Below are 17,971 nucleotides of genomic sequence, written 5' to 3'. Positions count from 1 at the left end.
GTATTCAAGGTTCATGAGTGGGAAGTGTTTATCCGGAGCTATCAGCTTATGATTAACTTGGTTTAAAACTAGTATTAAAAACAGTGAATGTAATGAAATCTGTCATAACAAACTGACATCTGTGAATCCAACAAATATGGATTTCAGACTAAAATATAAAGATTATCAAACACAAATTCAAGGGTTTTTAATATATTTTCATAAAAAGCCAAAGTACATGAAAACTATTTTTACATTATTAAGTTTGTTTTAGTCGTAAACAAACAAACATGAGCATGGATAACAGAAATGCAGCAACAGGATGAATGAAGTTAAGTGACAGTAAAGTTTCACACATGGGCGTATACTGTACAACTTGACACATTTATGAGAACCATTGTACAACCTCAGAATGTCGATTAAAGAGGACCTCTGCTGTGGTAGCCATAAACACTTAAGAGTTCAAAACATTTTCTCACACATACAGACACCGACATACACAAACAGCATTAGCTATCAAACCACTTGTTTCTTTTGACATTGGTGCTCTTGTCACTGTTACCCATCAGTTTCTTCTTGTACTGCTCCACCAGGCTGTCAAAACGGTCCCCGTCCCTTCTCTTGAACTGCTTCTTTGCTGCGTTAACCTTCAGGAAAACAACAAAATAAACCATCATAAGGCGCTTACAGGACAAAGCTGACAACGTATCACCAAACTCACGCACTGTTGTTTCAAAAACTTAAATAGTACAGTATAGTTCAATAGTACTGCTCATTATTTGTCCAACGCATCTCATGACATTTAAAAAAGAAAAAAATTAAAAAGGGTTATGTTCCAATTTTTTAAAATTGTATGACTTTATTACTTTTAATTTAATGAGCCACATTTGGAAAAATGGCTCTTTGGTAAGGCTGCACAATATATTGTTTTTTTAAAACCGCATCGCAGTATCAACTGGCGCAATATACATATCGCGAAAGGTTGCGACATATCGCGATAGACACAAGATTTTTTGTGTTAGTTGAAAGAAAATATCAGTTGAAAACTGCACTTTAAAGTGTAACTGTCATTCTTCTTTAGTAGTGCCCGTTATTGTCAATTCAATGTTCAATGTGTTCAATAAAAGAATGTTAGAAATGATTGTTTTAAAATAAACAAGCAATTTGTTGCATTTTAAAAGAATACTGAAAGCAACAGAAAGGCAGAACTGAGTACACTCTAATATCTGTTAATTTATCGCAAGTCATATCGTTATCGCGATATTCAACAACGTTATCGCGTAGCGCATATTTTCCTCATATGGTGCAGCCCTACTCTCACACAGAGATTAACTTATCTTTCAAAAACTTCGACCCTCTTCAGTTTTATAATTGTTTTGATTTGGTTTTGGCAAGTTTCTTTTCAAGTTAGAGTCAGACAGATTTCAGAGCTTTTTTGGTGTTGAAATGCATCTAGAGGTTACCCAAAACGTCCATGCTTTCAGAGTTTTAAAATATATACTGACAAAGCCACTGTTTTTAGTAGTTTCTAATAAATCAGTGCCTCAGCAGCTACCCTTTGTCGTGAGATGTCCCGAGATTACAAATAAGAATATACAACAGAGCATGTGAACCTGGTTTCTGGGACGCGTGGGCTTTTCCATCTGTTGTCTTTGACGATCCTTCCTGTTGGATCCAGGCCTTGCTTTCTTGGGTGGCGGGGCCTGTTGCTTTCCCTTGTCACGCATTCTGCAAAGGACAGAACAGTTTGCATCTGTAACTTGATCTGTAACCTGATGCCCACTGTTGAATCATAGTTTTGTCAAATGTTTACCCTTTTTGAAGGGCTGTTTGTAACCTGACAGCGTTTGTGTGGACCCCACAAAAACAAGCAAACAATTTGTGGAATTTAATGGGGAAAGATACAAGTAAGAAGTGTAGTACCAGGGCAAAATGGCCAAAGAACTTTTTCTTTTCTCAAGTTAAAAAAATATGAAAAGCTAGATCGTCTCCCCCTTGTTACTAGGGTTGGGTACCGAAACCCAGTTCCACTATGGAACCGGTTCCTACCCAAGTGGTAGGAACCGGACCAGATTAGAACGCAAATTTCGGTTCCACTTAATGTGTCAACTGAAATATTTTCCCTCTGTCGCTCCGAAACGGACGTAAAAATATCACACTCTCTCTGTAGTCTACCGTTAGCTAGCTACCGTAAATGCAGGCTACTTTTAAAATGCCATATTTTCCCTCTGGGAAAGTACTTTAAAACGTTAATATATTGTTAAATTTAAATAATTTTCAATTTTAAAAAAAGAGACAGTAAAAGAGCCTTTTTTTTTATATAATTTTTCAGTTTTTCAAGAATCGGTTTAGGAATCGGAATCATTTTAAAAGTACCGGTTCAGCATCGGAATCGTAAAAATACAAACGATACCCAACCCTACTTGTTACTGCACATACTAGTTGTATTAATTTAAAAGGAGGAGCAGATTTTTCTCATGTTTTTTTTTTTCAAATGCTTGTCTACAGGACCACAATGGAAATAGGCCTTATTGCTTCATTGGGTTTTTATCCTCAGTGATTTGCAATGTATGTAATGACTGCAGTGTAGGGTTATATGTGTTTCAATCATCAAATAAAATCAATCAATCAAAGTTCTTTATTATGTTAGGCATATCCTTAAAATGTGTTACAGGGGTGTCATGATTCTCCAAATCTACAATTCGATTTAATTGTTATGGTTGTGATTCGATTCAACTTTCGATTTAAACATTTTTTTTAGCAGTGCCGGCAACGCCATAATAAGAGCCACTACATAAGGTACTTCACAACAGTTTCTCAGAGTTTACGCATTACAATTGAATGCACCATGAGTTTAACAAGGGGCACCTGAATGCACCATGAAGTACCGTCAGAGTCCACAAGATTTACTTTGGTTGTTTACATAAATCAAGGGAGAAGGCAACATGTTGTCAAACCGGTGGCTTCAGGGAAGCAGAAGAGGATTTTCCAATTTTATTGTTTTATCAGTGGCCATGGTGTCTGGAAAAGTGCAGCTGCAGGCTACCGGCAAGCTAATGTTATGCTGCGTCTTTAGCTGCGTGCTACCGGCCAGTAAGCTATGCTGTGTGGGTTTTTTTTCCCGTCAGACGTGCGCAAGTAGGGAAAATATTGACCCCCCCTAAAGTGTTACGATTATACTGTCAAGATTTATCTGCTTAAGCACTGAGTGGCACACAGTGCATTGTAAACAGGACACTAGTAAAGTTTATAGAACTGTACCTGATCTTAGGTCCCCGATGGGTAGGAAATGTAAGAACCTTCTTTCGTTTCTTTCCGTTCTCCAAATCCACATGTTCAACTTCAGGTTTGGTCTGGAAGCCCAAATAGCGGCTGCCTTGTTTCTGGCTTTGAGAAGGAGCTGATAACACCGAAAAGTAGATGGCAAGAAAATCAAAATTATGTAAAAAAAAAAAAGATGCCAATGTTACCAACAAAAATAAAAAGGCTAAGTTTAGTTCAGTGTGTCAAATATAATATGGTTTCTCCACAGCCCTAGTGTGCTGTACTGTATCTTAGCTACGACAGGAGAAGAGCAACCCATTTGAGTCCATCTGCATTAGACCCTCATGTCCACCTTCCTAATATGTTTTTTCAACAGGGAAAAGGCGAAAAGAACCCTAGTACAGAAAGAATTTTTTTTTCATACCTCTCTCTGTTCCTGTCTGCTCTGATGAGGACTGTGCTTCATTTCCCTCTTTTCTGGGTCCTTTTCCATCTCCAGCTGTCTGGGGCTGAGGTTTCGATCCTCCTTTAAAAGGCTGATTTTTGAAGAATTCCTGCAAAGATATCCACCGAGTTACTTTCCATTTAGTAAAAAATAAATAAATACATTTTTCAATTTGAACGAGGATTCTAAGGGTGTAACTATCCCACACATTTATACAAACGGACCATGTTTTTTTGGTGTCGCAATTCTTTTATTTTCAGTTTCCTTGAATCCTCCAGGGAGAACTCAACGATAGGTCTCTGCAGGATGACATGAAAATATAATCCAGTGTGGCAAGCAAAACAAAAAACAACAGAATGTGTAGTCTTAAGATTCTAAGAGTAAATGAATAAAGTGGCAACAAAACCCCTTTAAAAACACAACTATTCTGTTGCGAAAAGTACCTTGTGTGGGCCAAAGAGGTCAGGGTTGTTGTTAAGGTAACGAAGTGTGCTGAGAGCATGTTCATGGTCCTGGAACTGGACAAAGCCATAACCCAACGATTGTCCCATCACCTGATTCTTCTCTGGCTTCTTGTCATACATCACCCGACACTAAATGGAGAAACAGGACACACACACACATGGCTGTAAACAATGCAGGTTTTCAACTTTTAAGAAGAATTGGCGCGCACGCACACACACACGTTTTTAATTCTATGATAGCCAAACTTCATAAATACTACTCAGACAAAGCCGTTTCCAGGAATGGTTTAACAAAGCAGAAAATGACTGATAACTGCTATAATATTACAGCTATAATATCTAACAGTATGCCATATTGTTTCTCACCTCTGTGATGCGGACTCCCTTGCTTCCTTTTACTGCTTGGAGGCAAAGTGCTTTGAGTTTTTTATTGTCCACTGACTTGGGCAGGTTATGGACACACAGACGAGTCTTTGACACAAACACACTAATGTCCCGAAGCTTGGTCCTCTTTATTTCTTCAAACTAAGGGAAGTGGACAACACCAAATATAGACATGAACATATGAGTAATTCTGGAGATGACAAGATAAACTAGCATGCAAGCATGCATTAAAATCATTCTGCAAGTAGAAACATCTTAAATGGTAACTGAAAAATGAACTCACTCTGGTTCTCTTGATCATGTCGGCTTCAGGTACGCCCTCTGCAGCCTTGGTTCCAGCACGGATCACTGCGTGTGGAGGTCAGAAGAGAATATCATGAAATATAAAAACAGATTTAGAAGCAATACAGCAAAGAAATGTGACAACTAAATTTCAATACTCATTAATACTGATCTCACAAGACAGACATGGCTTTCCTAAGTTAGTGTTAATCTTGGTTCACAGCTGTATGTGTAATGTTATGAAGTCAAATCTGCATGAAGCAATACCTTTAATATTGACAGTGAATCAAGTTATTCTGTGTACAGTAAAAGGATCACTAATAGAGTTGAGAGACAGAACTGTCAGGTGTCAAACAAGGAGAAAAAAAAGGGCAGGAAATGGGTTTACTCACATCCCTCTCTGGCCAGGTACAGGTTCCTGGTGCCCGTTTCTACTTTCACTTTGTTCACTTTCAGCTTGGAAGCATCCTCTCTGCTCACGGCTGACACAATCAACAGCTTTCTGCCATCTACACGGATGCCACCATTCTGCATCAAATAACCAATGTTACAAGACAGCAATATCAACTCATTGCACAAAGCAGGACAACAGATGATGTCATGCCATTAATAAAGACGGATACAGGAAATGTTTATAGTCAATTATTCCGCAGTCATTACCTCTGCCTCATCCTGTGCCGCAGCTATGCATTTGTCTGCAGCCACTTTAGTCTTAAACTGAGCAAATGCACAACCTGGTAAAACAACAAATCCAAAATAAGTCAATCAACCTGTGTTGGCAACACAGAGAAGAGGGTTTCATTAAAGCACTGCTGACTTACCTTTCGAATGTCCTGTGTCTGTGTGGAGAACAACCTTTATGTAGTTAAGCTCTCCGTACTTTAGGAGAACTTCCTCCAGACCATCTTCCTCCGTGTCAAAGGACAGGTTCCTAAATGAGCGTAATGAATAAGATGAACAAACGTGGTGATAGGCTGATAAGTCAGTATGAATGTGTGGATCATTTGAGTAAGATAAACAAAAGCAGGTTTAAGCTGAAGTAGTGAGAAAAACTGCAAACCTGATGAAAATCGTTCTGCCCTCTTTCACATCTGAAGGGAGAAGTTTCTTTGAGGCTTTCTTTTTAGCTTTAGACATAAGAGTAGCAGACAAGCAGTGTTAAAATAACATGTTTAATGGACATTTTTATTTACATGAAAAATGTGAAAAACATAAGCAGGGATTGATACCTGATTCATCTTCTTTGCCGTTCTCATCCTCCTCATCTTCCTCTTCATCATGACTCTCATCTGGATCATCATTTGACTCAAGGCTACTCTTATCGTCGTCGTCGTCGTCGTCTCCTCCCTCCTGGGACACATCATCATCATCATCATCCTCCTCCTCCTCCTCCTCCTCCTCCTCCTCCTCCTCCTCCTCACTGTGTTGTTCCCCACTATCATCTGATTGGGATTCTTCCACCTGTTGCACAGCTGGTTTGGAAGGGACTCTGTGGAAAAATTTAAAATTAAATTAACCATTTAAGTTAACCAGATTTTAACACCTGGTTGCATGTTAACACAGGTATACATATTTGAGATTCACACTTTTTCTTCTCTGGTGCTGCTTGTGGCTTTTCTTCATCCTCCTCTTCAGTGTCACTTTTTATGTCCGACTGTTTTGCAGTTGCCTCGGTATTCTTATTTCCTATGAGGTCAACGAAACAAGTGTTAAATATTAATATTTTTATTTTAATCTAGACATATCTGCCAACAAATTCCCACTGTGGTGGACAATAAAGATATATTCTATGCTATGAATGGCTATTAGAAGCCAAAATGTCTTGTAAATGGTGATTTTTAATCTGTAGTGGATAATAAAATGACAAGTAGTGGTATTCCCTTGCAGAATATTACCTGGACTTGAGGACAGCTGTGTGGCAATAAACTTGTCCTTAGGCACAGCCCAGTCAATTGCTACCTGCCGACCTGTAAATGAAACAAGAACCTTTAAAAAAAAAACATTTACATGATACAAACTAAATTAAAATGAACTTCCCAAATTGAGATACCAACAATGAACTGTGATTCTCACACAACCGCAAAGTGTCTCACTCACTAACCTTTTATCTCCTTTAGGTTCATAGCTTTAAGCGCTATTGCTGCCTCAGAAACATTTTTAAAAAGGACAAACGCAAAACCTCGCATCTTCCCATCTAGAAAGAAAAAAAACATAAGAACATAACTTATAAACCCACTCAAAAGGTCACACAACAACCCAAGGTGCATTTGTGCATCCAGTAAAAATGTAAACCATTTTATACCAGGTTTGAGGGGAATGTTGGCCTCAAGAACTGTTCCAAACTCAGATAAAACTTGCTTCAGATCATCTTCTGAGCACTGCAACACAAGACATGTCATGTGTTACAGGTCAAGAGTACCACTTTAACAGAAGATATGTAATAGAAGGTCAGAGAATGAATCAAAGTATGCTCGTCAGTTGCTGCATACCATGTAGCATACTGTACCTTAAAACTAAGGTTCCTTATGATGAGTCTAGCTTTCAGGTGGGTTTTCCTGAAGCCTTTGGATTTCTGCTCATTTCCCTTTGGTGCTGCAGCTGGCTCTTCAGGTGCTAAATAAAAGAGACATAAACAAGGTTATCAAGTAGACATGACGTGAGAGCACTCCCACTTGCTCGTTTTTGGACATGCATTTATACACACACCTGTTTTCCTTTTGTCGTTTATCTTCTTCTTTGCCACTGATATAGAAAGTTTCTTTCCGTCGTAGTCTTTTATTTCTTTCATGGCTCGTTGTGCATCTTCCTGCATGGAATATGTGACATAGCCAAATCCCCGACATTTTTCTGTGCCTGGTTTATAAACAAAAATAGATTAATTAATGTTTAGATTAATGTTTTAATTGCAAAACTCAGGACAACCCAAGGCACTCTCTTTAGAAAAATTAAAAAGCCTTTATTGTTGTGGCTTGGTCATCTTAAACCGTTAAAAAAAAAACTCCGACGTGTTTCGGCATACAAGCCTTCGTCAAGGAGTCAAAGAATGTTTTTAATTGTACCGAGAGTATATAGCTAAGTCAGTCTGTAGGACCTAACGTATTAACAGTTAAGAGTACATTTTCTAGATGCATTATTTTGTAAAATGACAGTGACATCACCTTTCTCTCTGACCACGAAGCATTGCTTTACAGGACCAATTTCAGAGAATATTTCCTCTAGGCGTTCATTTGTAGCTGAAGCTGGTAGAGAACCAACGAATATGGTCTGCGTTGGCATGGCTCTCCGCTGCCTAGCTAACGTTAGCTGTTAGCTCGCTAATGTTCGGTAACAACTTACAAACTGATATCTAAATTGTTAACAATCCCGTACTGGATGTCAATATCAAACTATTCAATATCAAACGAATCGGCGAAAATAATACATGCTCCAGAAATGTTAAAAATGAACATAACTAGCTTCAAGATAAAATCGCATGTTTACATCATGGATGTATGTGTGCCGCCATCTTGGAAACTAAACGGAAATGGCTTCGAACCTACACCTCCATTTACTTGCAGAAAACCGGTTCGTGCCGCCGCCTACCGTCCCGGAGGTTGCAATCACGCTCAAAGTTATGTATTTATTAATTTGTAAATAAATAAACAAAACACAGATGATTTATCTGTGTATGATGGTTAGACAGAAGGATAGACAGACGGACGGATGGACAGATAGATAGATAGATATAGATAAACTTGAATCCCAAATAAACTAAGGCAGTAGGTGAGAAACACATACTAATTAAAAGGACAAATGATATGCATAACTAAAATAGAAAAAAAGTGTTAGAGAGTTTATTGCACAAATCAGAAATGTATAAAAGTTCAAGTTATGGGATGCTTTACAATATGAGAGGCACATGTTCAACAACAACCTTCAACAGGCCATTCAATCATTTGTAAAACTCCTGGGTGTATTATGGTGCCTTATCTTTTGGTGTTTTGTTCAGCACTGTCAAGAAACACCAACATACTTCTTGAGGAAGAAAACATATTCTTTTAATCAGTGGTAAACCATTAAAAGAACCAAGTACCTGGAGTTGTTTGTTTAAATGTCACACAGAGTAACATTACAGAGTAACAGAGTTTTCCCTGGAAAGACACACCCAAAGAAACAGCAAATGTACCGTTCATGACCATTGTCTACAATTAACATCATGGAGCAGATTAAGTTGATAGTGCTGGATCTCAGTATCAACTTAATCTTAGCAATTGTCAATGCAAAAAAATTATACAAATTGAAAAGGTGCTACGTAAATAAAATTGCCTTGCCTTAGTTCATGATGCCTAGAACAAAAGTGCGTGTGGCAATCTCTATTCATACATACACTGACTTTGGTTGCATTCATTTCATCTCTCAAAATAGCATTTAAGACATTTTCTTTGGAAATTGTGGTTTGGGGCCAAGGACATTCTTATGTAGCTCTTTTTTATTATTTAGTTTGGTTTTACGAAGATAAGGTAAAGATGTTATTTTAAGATTGTATTTATTGTTTTAAGAGTCAATTATTTACACAGAGAGCTGCAATGATTAGCTGATTAGTCGCTTGAGAATAAATTAATTGACAACTATTCTGATAATCGATTAATCAATCAATCAATCATTTTAGTCATTTAAAAGGTCCTATGACATGCTGCTTTTTGGATGCTTTTATATAGGCCTTAGTGGTCCCCTAATACTGTATCTGAAGTCTCTTTCCCGAAATTCAGCCTTGGTGCAGAATTACAGCCACTAGAGCCAGTCCCACAATGAGCGTTCCGTTGTATGTGCCATTTCTGTGTCTGTAGCTTTAAATGCTGTTGAGGAAGAGAAAGGGGAAGGGGGGGGGGGGGCAAGGTGGAGGGTGGGGGTGTGGCCTTGACCAATGGCTTGTTTTCAAGCCATGATGTCTCTCTCTTTCTCATGGGCAGGCCAAATTATCTAGGCGGGCAAAGCAGAGAAAGAGGAGGTAATCTTCCTCCTTATGACGTCATAAGAAGGAGATTCCAGATCGGCCCATCTGAGCTTTCATTTTCTCAAAGGCAGAGCACGATACCCAGGGCTCGGTTTACACCTATCGCCATTTCTAGCCACTGGGGGACCATAGGCAGGCTGGGGGAACTCATAATTAATGTTAAAAAAGCTCATAAAGTGAAATGTTCATGCCATGGGACCTTTAAGAACAAATTAAGAACATTTACTAGTTAGCCAGCTTCTCAGATGTGATGATTTGATGATACATGATGGGAAACGGAAAATCTTTGGAATTTTTACTATTGGTCAGACAAAAAAAAGACAGAAGAAACCACTGTGGGGATGTGGAGAAAGACATTTTCCACTATTTGCTGATATTTTATCGAGAAAACATTATGCATTCAATATTCATTTTACTATAGAATTGCACAATAATATGTGCATTTACTGCAACACTTCTTCATGAACATATTAAAATTCAGCGAGGTGTTATAGCGCTTTGGACCCAGTGCTAAAGGGCTGCTGTTAGTTGTGCAAAGCACCAGAGGTCACAGATGTTAGCCCCATATGCATACTAACTTTAACCCTGCAGCTTCAAATCTTTTTACGGCACAAACGGAAAGAAAGCTTCATAAATCTTCATCCAAACTACATCAATAAACATGATTAAATTCATCCTGAGTATGTCACACTAGCACCCCATTTTGTAAATTAAATTGAACATGATTGCGAGCTGACAGTATTGTCACTCCACCTACACCAAGTACTGTAATTAGTGTATAAATTAAATTAATGTCTTTCAATAAAAACAGAAAACAAGCAAAGTCAAGCTAATATGGCATTGTGTTGTAATGAAATAATCTTACATCTTGGCCTTTAGCGGGGCGAAGTGAAGTGAGTGGAGGAACATGTGTAGGGTGGTCAGATACTCTTGTTGGTGCCTCTTAAGGTGGCCTGCATGTGTTGAGTCCTCCCACTTCTTTGCTGTGATGTCTATCCCACGCTTCTGCCAGTGATCAAGCACCTCCTCCATGGCTTGTGGGTTGCACAAAGCATCGTTCTCGCAAAAGAAGAACAGTGCAGGAGCGGTGATGGGAGTGTTCAAAAACGCATCAATGCCTTTGTTATAGTAGTCCACCGTCTGGCGTCTGAACATACCAAAGTATAACTGGCTTACTTGTTTTACCAGTGTCTCCCAACGTGGAAATACAGTCTTAGCGAGACCTGGGCAGAGAGGAAAAAACACACTTCATTAATTTGCACTGAATAGCATTCACTCCTATTCAACCATGTATCACTTCTTGTAAAAACATCCGATTTTGGATCTAGCCAGTGTGATTGAGCATAATGGATACCAATGAAATGAAATTGATGCAAGAGTTAAATCTTGTCACTGCTGAACTGACCTACGGCCATTGTCTCCACAGAACCCACCACCAGGCTATCATAGACTTGGCCTTTGATCCTCTGTGTGAGCGCCTGATATTTCTGTGTGTCCTGGGACACATGTACCAGCAGCTGAGCAAATGTGTAGCCACCGATAGAGAAGGCATGGACAAGCAGTGGGCGGGACACAAAGCGTTCACTCTGGAGCAACTCTAGCAACCTCTTTCCATTATCCAGACCCCAGCGAGGCCACAGGAACTCTTGCACCTTGTGTAACACAAGCAGAAAGAAAACAGAATGCTGATGAAACATCAGTTGGCTTTAGGCAGTTTGAGTTAAGGGCCCATCCTATCCTTGTACTGAGTAATTAACGGTCAGGGATCACTTAAGTTACAGACATCGCTGTCCTTACATTTATGACTGGTTGATCATAAATGCTGTAACGTCAATGATAGTCCTTGGGTAATAAACTACTATCCAACAGGGATTTTGTCGTTCGTCTACCAACGTAAATTTCTGCAAATGAATGAGATCAAGATCAACATGCCCTGGATTGATTTCAGTTACCCGGCTTCACCTAACCTAACAACCGCGGTCCCGCATAAGCTGTGTCACGACGGTGGTTATCAACTAGTTCAATCAACCCCTGGTTCCCAATCCAGCAACGCGCACGTTCACATAAAAGAGGCGGTGTTTGCACAGCATGACCAATCGCAAACATCTGCCAGAGCCGCATATTTTACATAAGAAGAGCAAACTATAATTCTATATAATTATGAAGAACACAGACACGGTTTAACAAGCAAAACACAATAGCTGCTTCCTAAAAGAGAAGGGAAAGCTGGCGAAAAAATAGCCGATGCTGTAAATCCATAAAATCACAACGCTTATCAATATCACTTCCCCATCAGTCAGGCACAAGATCTGACCATAATTACACTTGTGTTTTCCATAAACTGTCGTTGCTTTAGCTTTTTATTCCAGTTGCAACCCTGACAGTGGTAAGCGATCATGAGAGCAAATAAAAAAATATAAAAACATAATTCAAACCAATGTGTGCATTGGCAACACAGGGCTCAAGAAGCCGACAAATAGCCTATACATAATTCCCGCCGTTGAAAATCTATAGGCTATCTTTCATAAAAATACCCATCGGGGAATGTTAACGGGGTTGTCGGTCTCTAACGTTATCAACAGAGTATTGATTGTTCAGTACCTCGTTAATGCCAAGTCTTGCTTCGTAGTACAGGCCTCAGGAGTGGTTCACAGCATAATGTTACCACAGCAACTGACCCAGAGTTAAAATGATCTGTTTCTGGAACTGAAACCCCACAGTTTCCCTCAACTTAGGGTTAACAAACCTGTGTTATGTTTACTGTCAGTGTTTCTAATTAAAATACAGTGTGTGTGTGTGTGTGTGTGTGTGTGTGTGTGTGTGTGTGTGTGTGTGTGTGTGTGTGTGCGCATGGGGGGGGGGGGTCGTTTAAGGCATTCCATATACTATGGTCATTCTTAACTCATACAACTATGGAAGTTCACAATAAACTATTTATCTTGTTTACACACAAATGGGCTTTTAATGGTACTTTTTTGTTTTACTTAATCGTTGGAAAGGCAAAGGACAAACATATATGGTACATGCATGGATGATACATATCTCTATTCTATGTTACAAAAAACAGCAGTTCACTATATCTAAGAATTACCTAACTTAGTGAAAGGGCATCCACAGCTATGCATCACAAATCATAATAATGCAATTGAGTCACCATGAAGTTAGCGCCATTTCGACGAATAACTAACAGTTCTATGTGGTTGTGATACAACGCACTGACTATGGTTAAACTATATTGTGTAATGTTGTAATTCTCACTGATTATCTTACCTCACTCTCCACGACAAGCACATCAAAGCCAGTGCGGAAGTAGATTTCACAATATTTGGCCACAGCTTGAGAACGCGAACCCAACCACGGCAGCATCAGCATAAGGGGTGTATGGTCTTCAGATGCTTTGGTCTGACATCTTGAGACTGGAGATGCCGATTCATTAATGTAGAAAGTTACATTCTTACTGATTCGGTGGGCAGTGATGCCTCTGCTCAGGAGCACCTTGCCCAACATAGTAACGTTTGTCGTCAGGCTTCCCACTGGATGAAATGTGAAAAGCGTCTCAAAAAAAGTAGCCTAGAAATCTAGACGCACCCTAGCGGCAGCTAATCTTGATGTGGGTCTGGCTTGTCAGGCTAGAAAACAAGGGGACAGGAACGAAAAATAAGAAAAACAATAGACGTAAAAATGACAATGAGAAGGCTACTAACATTACTAACGTAACGTCAAGATTTCTTCCAAATTATTTGCCCAAAATGTGTCAGTCAAACTTTAATTTGTGTGTAAAACCTGGCCCCAGAGACAGGTAAACCAATCAGGCTTATTTTTCCACGCATTAATATGGATGTAATATGGGACTTTTACTTACTAAGTCGAAAGTGTCCGGAATACAGCGAGTCTACGTTAAGCCCCTAACTTTATTTTGTCTACTGGCTGAGTTACTAACCTGCTTTTAGTTCTGTCGTTAATGACTGAGCTGTTTCCAAAGTGCATCATTTCCCATAATTACCAGTAGTGAACAGTTTTGTTTTTATGTTTAAACTTCTTCTTCTTCTATGGGTTTGGCAGACTATCACGCTGCCTTATGGCTGCCCCGTATTTACATCTACCAAGGGGGTAAGCTTCTCCTCGGACCGTTCTCTTAATACATTCATGCTCGGACCGCGTAGCTCCTACGGCGCCATTTTAATGCTACCAAGCCATCACCTCCCGTTAGCATTCCATTGACTGCCATTCATTTGGACGCCACTTTGACAGCGAATAACTTTACATCTGAAGCGTTTAAAGACTCTATGTGTCCATTGTTTATTTCTAAAGAAACACAACAATGTATAAAAGGCTCCATTACCTTGTACCTCACGTTATGGCTCCGTAGCAGAGCAGAGTTTTTCAGCCGTAGTTTTTGTAAAAATAGGCTAACGATTGTGTCATAACCACGCGACTTACTGTCGTACAGTAGAAAAATTACCGATGTCAGTACCATTGACATATATCAAATAATGTGTAATATTGGACGGGCTTTGATATAGGTCAGTACCCGATCCGTACCGCCTGTGCGCCGATCTGCGCATGCGCATAATTACGTTAGAAAACTAAAAAAAACACTACGACCAAACATCACAACTTTTTTATTAAATCTTTATTTTACAATAGTCATAGCTAGTATTTGTTTGGTATTTGGTTTAGAAGCCTTTATTGGTGATTTTTTACGGTACAAAGTCCTGCTACATACGTACATATATAGCTAGCTATATATGCTCCGCTATGTCGCGTTAGCATGCAGCTATAATAGTTAGCTATGAGTATGCTAACGTTAGCTTGTAGTGGAACGAAGCAGCACTTTCTAACGTCAAAAATCGCAGATAAAGGCTTCTGAACCAAACACTACACAATCGGACATGTTTCAGCAGGAATGTGACCCGGAATTGGGGAGAATTTAACAACATTGCCAGCTAAGATGACATGTTTACTGCCGTTAGCATGTAGCTACTATAGTGGTATATAGCAGTGGTGGCTGGAAGAGCTGTCATCCCGTCTTCAAAAGGACACTTATGTACGTTTACACTTCATCGCATTAACAATAGACAGTCTATGGTTATTAGTCAAGACGAAGTATTAAAAGTAAAAATATTAACATAAACAACACAACAACGACGTCGCTACACGGTTTTGGATAAGTGACAAGTCTCGATTGTTTGTAGCTATGACTATTGTATAATAAAGATTTAATAAAAAAGTTGTGATGTTTGGTCGTAGTGTTTCAACGCATGCGTGGTACAAATCGCACAGGGACATTGTTAGTTTTCTACTACGTAAGTATGCGCATGCGCAGAACGGATCGTACAGGCAGTACGGATCGGGTATTGACACCGGCTCTAGTCGAGTGCAGATGTGAGTTGGGCATGCTCAGATTTAAACGGTTTACGGCATAACGTGTCTTACAGAAATTTGTGAAATCCATAAAATAATAAACGTTTCTCTTTACATACAATAACAGAAGATAATGTTGGGTTTTAAAAAGTTAAAACAATGGTTATGTTATGAAATGTATGTTAGTACAATGTACTTCTGGTTTAAATGTACATTATGTTCCCTACAGCCAGATTGAATCAACTCACTAGCCTTAATTAACATTTGACATGCCTCATTCCAACCCAAGCTTCTAAAGAATGATTAGGTCTTGTCTGACATTTAGCATACTGGAGGAGACTCATTGTCCCCACAGGAAAGGAAACTGCTCCCCAGCCGTTTGAGAGCCACCCACTGTTGGGCCAGACTGGGCAGGAAATGCATATCTCTGTAAACTTGAATAGAATTGGTACTACGCTGATAAATGACCTTTGTCTTGACCTGGATTAACCTGACAATTCAGAGGTGGGACCTTATCATGAGAAAACATCTGACCAATAGGGAGAGATGTCATTTGAGGAACCACCCTCAACTTCTTTAGGATAAATTTGGAATACTGAGAAGGATTCAGGACTGCAAAACTGTGACCCCACAAGGAAGCATGTTTTGTATGTCCGCTGCTTGCAGTGTACTGTTTTCTCATGTCACAAGACTTTATGTGACTCCATCAAGGAGAAGCATGATTCAGTCCGCTGTTAGCTGCAGTGTAACATTTGCTTTTGTCTTGTCATTTTCATCATGTTGTTTATTAAACCTTTTTGCTTAACTTTCAATTGGGCCAAGCCTTTCCTCTTCCTCCTCAGAAATCAAACGATCACGTCGTCTTTTTAGATTTCTTAACAATGGTAATCATTTCAAAAACATTGTAGCTATCTATGATTGTTTGATTGCTAACGTTAGCTCAAAATGCCATTCAAGTGACAGCCTTTGTTGTGTTTGATTGCTAACTTTTAGCTAGCAGTCATTTTTAAAACGTTTTAGCTATCTATGATTGTTTGATTGCTAACGTTAGCTCATAAGTCGCATCTTGGAGGCTACTTGTCGCAAAGTGACGCATGCGCAACTCATATCTGCACTCGTCACAAAGTGACGCATGCGCGACTCACATCGGCACTGGACTCACATCGGGCAGTGACAGTAATTATAATGTTAACTAGCATTTTAGTCAGCAAAAATTAGCCTGTGCCTATGTTATCTCCTTACATATACCTACGCTCTCCGTCTCTGCAAGATTCGGAATGATTGAGATTTCTCTTGGCACAGCTACCAGAAGACTTACAACTTTCAGACAGGTTGCTCACGTCACATCTACGTCTTCGAGCTCAGTTTGAGGCTGCGCAGTAACGCTAGCCATCACCGGAAAAGTGCTGCTAATGGCCTTCACTGGTCTCCGTCCAGAGCAACGGGATCTTTTGGTCCATTATATATATATATATGTCAATGATATCTACTCCTCCTCTGAAGTTTTCACTTCAGTTGTCATTCGCGGCTCAGGCGAACTGCTGCCCTCCTTCGGACATAAAGTGATCAGCAAACAAACTCCCTAATATCCTGACCGGTCTAATCAGTAAGCTATGTAATCTACCTATCTCTACTTTCTGACTCTAGGCTACACCATTCATCAAGTTCAATAGTGACCATGCACAATAACAACTTGTTTTGTCTTTCCTAACAGAAAAAAACATTGTTACGTAACATTCAGGGATTTATATAATGTCTCTGATTTTAAATGGTGACTTTATAGACCTTTTTCATGACAAACATTTTGACATGTAGTAGGAAAAGCACAGGTGAAATTGATAACATCAACGATGGCTCAGTTCCAGTAAGTGTCCCATTCATAGTTCCAGTGAACCAGCATGCACCATCCTAGGACATTCTCTAAGTAGAATGCAGCCATCATTAGTGCTTTCCCTACAATGACAAGTTAAAATGTCTGCTGCGAAAAAGGTCTCTTATGGGTGCCCTTTTTTGGTATTTTTTAGGTCTCTCAAGTCCTAAAATTCCACATTGACACATATCTAATATTTATATTTCTGTAGTGTATATTACTATTTGTGTGAATGTTTCATTTAATGGGAAAACGCAGTATGATGAATGGTATTGTATAGGCCTAGAGGGTTGAGCGAGTCTCAGTATCAGTTGTTTGTTACAAAGTTGATATTAATCCGCTATCAGCCAGCTCATGTTGCACTGTCATGTCAATGCAAGAAGGACACGTTTGATTCATTGCCTTCAGTGTGGCATTGGTTTTATTTTGCCGGTATTCACATAAGTTTCCTCCCTCTACATTATATCCACAGACATTCAAGTGTATTTGTGACTATGGCTGTGATTTTGTCTGTGTGTTAACCCCTTAACCCTTAAGGCCAATTTATGCTTCTGCGTTAAATCGATGATGTAGGTACGTACGTAGGTACGTGGAGATACGGACCCTACACCAGACCCTACGCACTAGCCTGACATGCACCTCTCAAAAAATATAACTACTTGTCGCAGCTAAGCAGAACGCAACAGCTGTGATTGGTCCGCTTGGTCGTGGCTTGGTAGGGTTGCATTTCCCCCTACTCATTTCTGGGTTCTCCTTCTCCATAAACAATAGGAAATCAAGGAGAGGGATAACTTCTTTTCAGAAAGCACAGGAGAGACACTTTGTTTCTCCCACTATGCCTCTTGAGTCGGTACTCTCTCCAAAGCTAATCACTGTCACTCTCTCACTCGCTCTACCACACACTCCCCAAGCGCACACATAATGAA

General features: G+C 39.5%; 2 protein-coding genes across 6 annotated transcripts; both read right to left on the bottom strand.

Moving 5' to 3' along the window:
• Positions 1–172: 172 nt before the first annotated feature.
• On the bottom strand, positions 173–8,344 carry rbm28 (RNA binding motif protein 28). Its single transcript, XM_078256839.1, has 20 exons — positions 7,977–8,344; positions 7,525–7,671; positions 7,325–7,431; positions 7,121–7,196; positions 6,920–7,012; positions 6,714–6,785; positions 6,405–6,504; positions 6,048–6,307; positions 5,879–5,945; positions 5,640–5,749; positions 5,479–5,552; positions 5,211–5,346; positions 4,820–4,884; positions 4,519–4,677; positions 4,132–4,281; positions 3,913–3,987; positions 3,668–3,797; positions 3,241–3,379; positions 1,593–1,707; positions 173–626 (listed from the first exon to the last, which is right to left on the bottom strand). The coding sequence occupies exons 1-20, from the start codon at positions 8,092–8,094 to the stop codon at positions 489–491; spliced, it is 2,331 nt and encodes a 776-aa protein (XP_078112965.1). The 5' UTR covers positions 8,095–8,344; the 3' UTR covers positions 173–488.
• Positions 8,345–9,685: 1,341 nt separating this feature from the next.
• On the bottom strand, positions 9,686–15,044 carry LOC144522062 (transmembrane protein 53). 5 transcript variants are annotated; one of them, XM_078256843.1, is made up of 4 exons: positions 13,752–15,044; positions 13,082–13,440; positions 11,217–11,463; positions 9,686–11,034 (listed from the first exon to the last, which is right to left on the bottom strand). In XM_078256843.1, the coding sequence occupies exons 2-4, from the start codon at positions 13,316–13,318 to the stop codon at positions 10,673–10,675; spliced, it is 846 nt and encodes a 281-aa protein (XP_078112969.1). In that variant the 5' UTR covers positions 13,319–13,440; positions 13,752–15,044; the 3' UTR covers positions 9,686–10,672. The 5 variants fall into 5 exon arrangements, with proteins under 5 accessions (XP_078112969.1, XP_078112968.1, XP_078112970.1 ...); XM_078256842.1 differs by having other exon boundaries at positions 14,154–15,044; XM_078256844.1 differs by having other exon boundaries at positions 13,082–13,344; positions 14,154–15,044.
• Positions 15,045–17,971: the final 2,927 nt, after the last annotated feature.

Source organism: Sander vitreus, chromosome 8, assembly GCF_031162955.1.
Source record: "Sander vitreus isolate 19-12246 chromosome 8, sanVit1, whole genome shotgun sequence".
NCBI lineage: Eukaryota > Metazoa > Chordata > Actinopteri > Perciformes > Percidae > Sander > Sander vitreus.
This window is presented reverse-complemented; position numbering and strand designations above follow the sequence as displayed.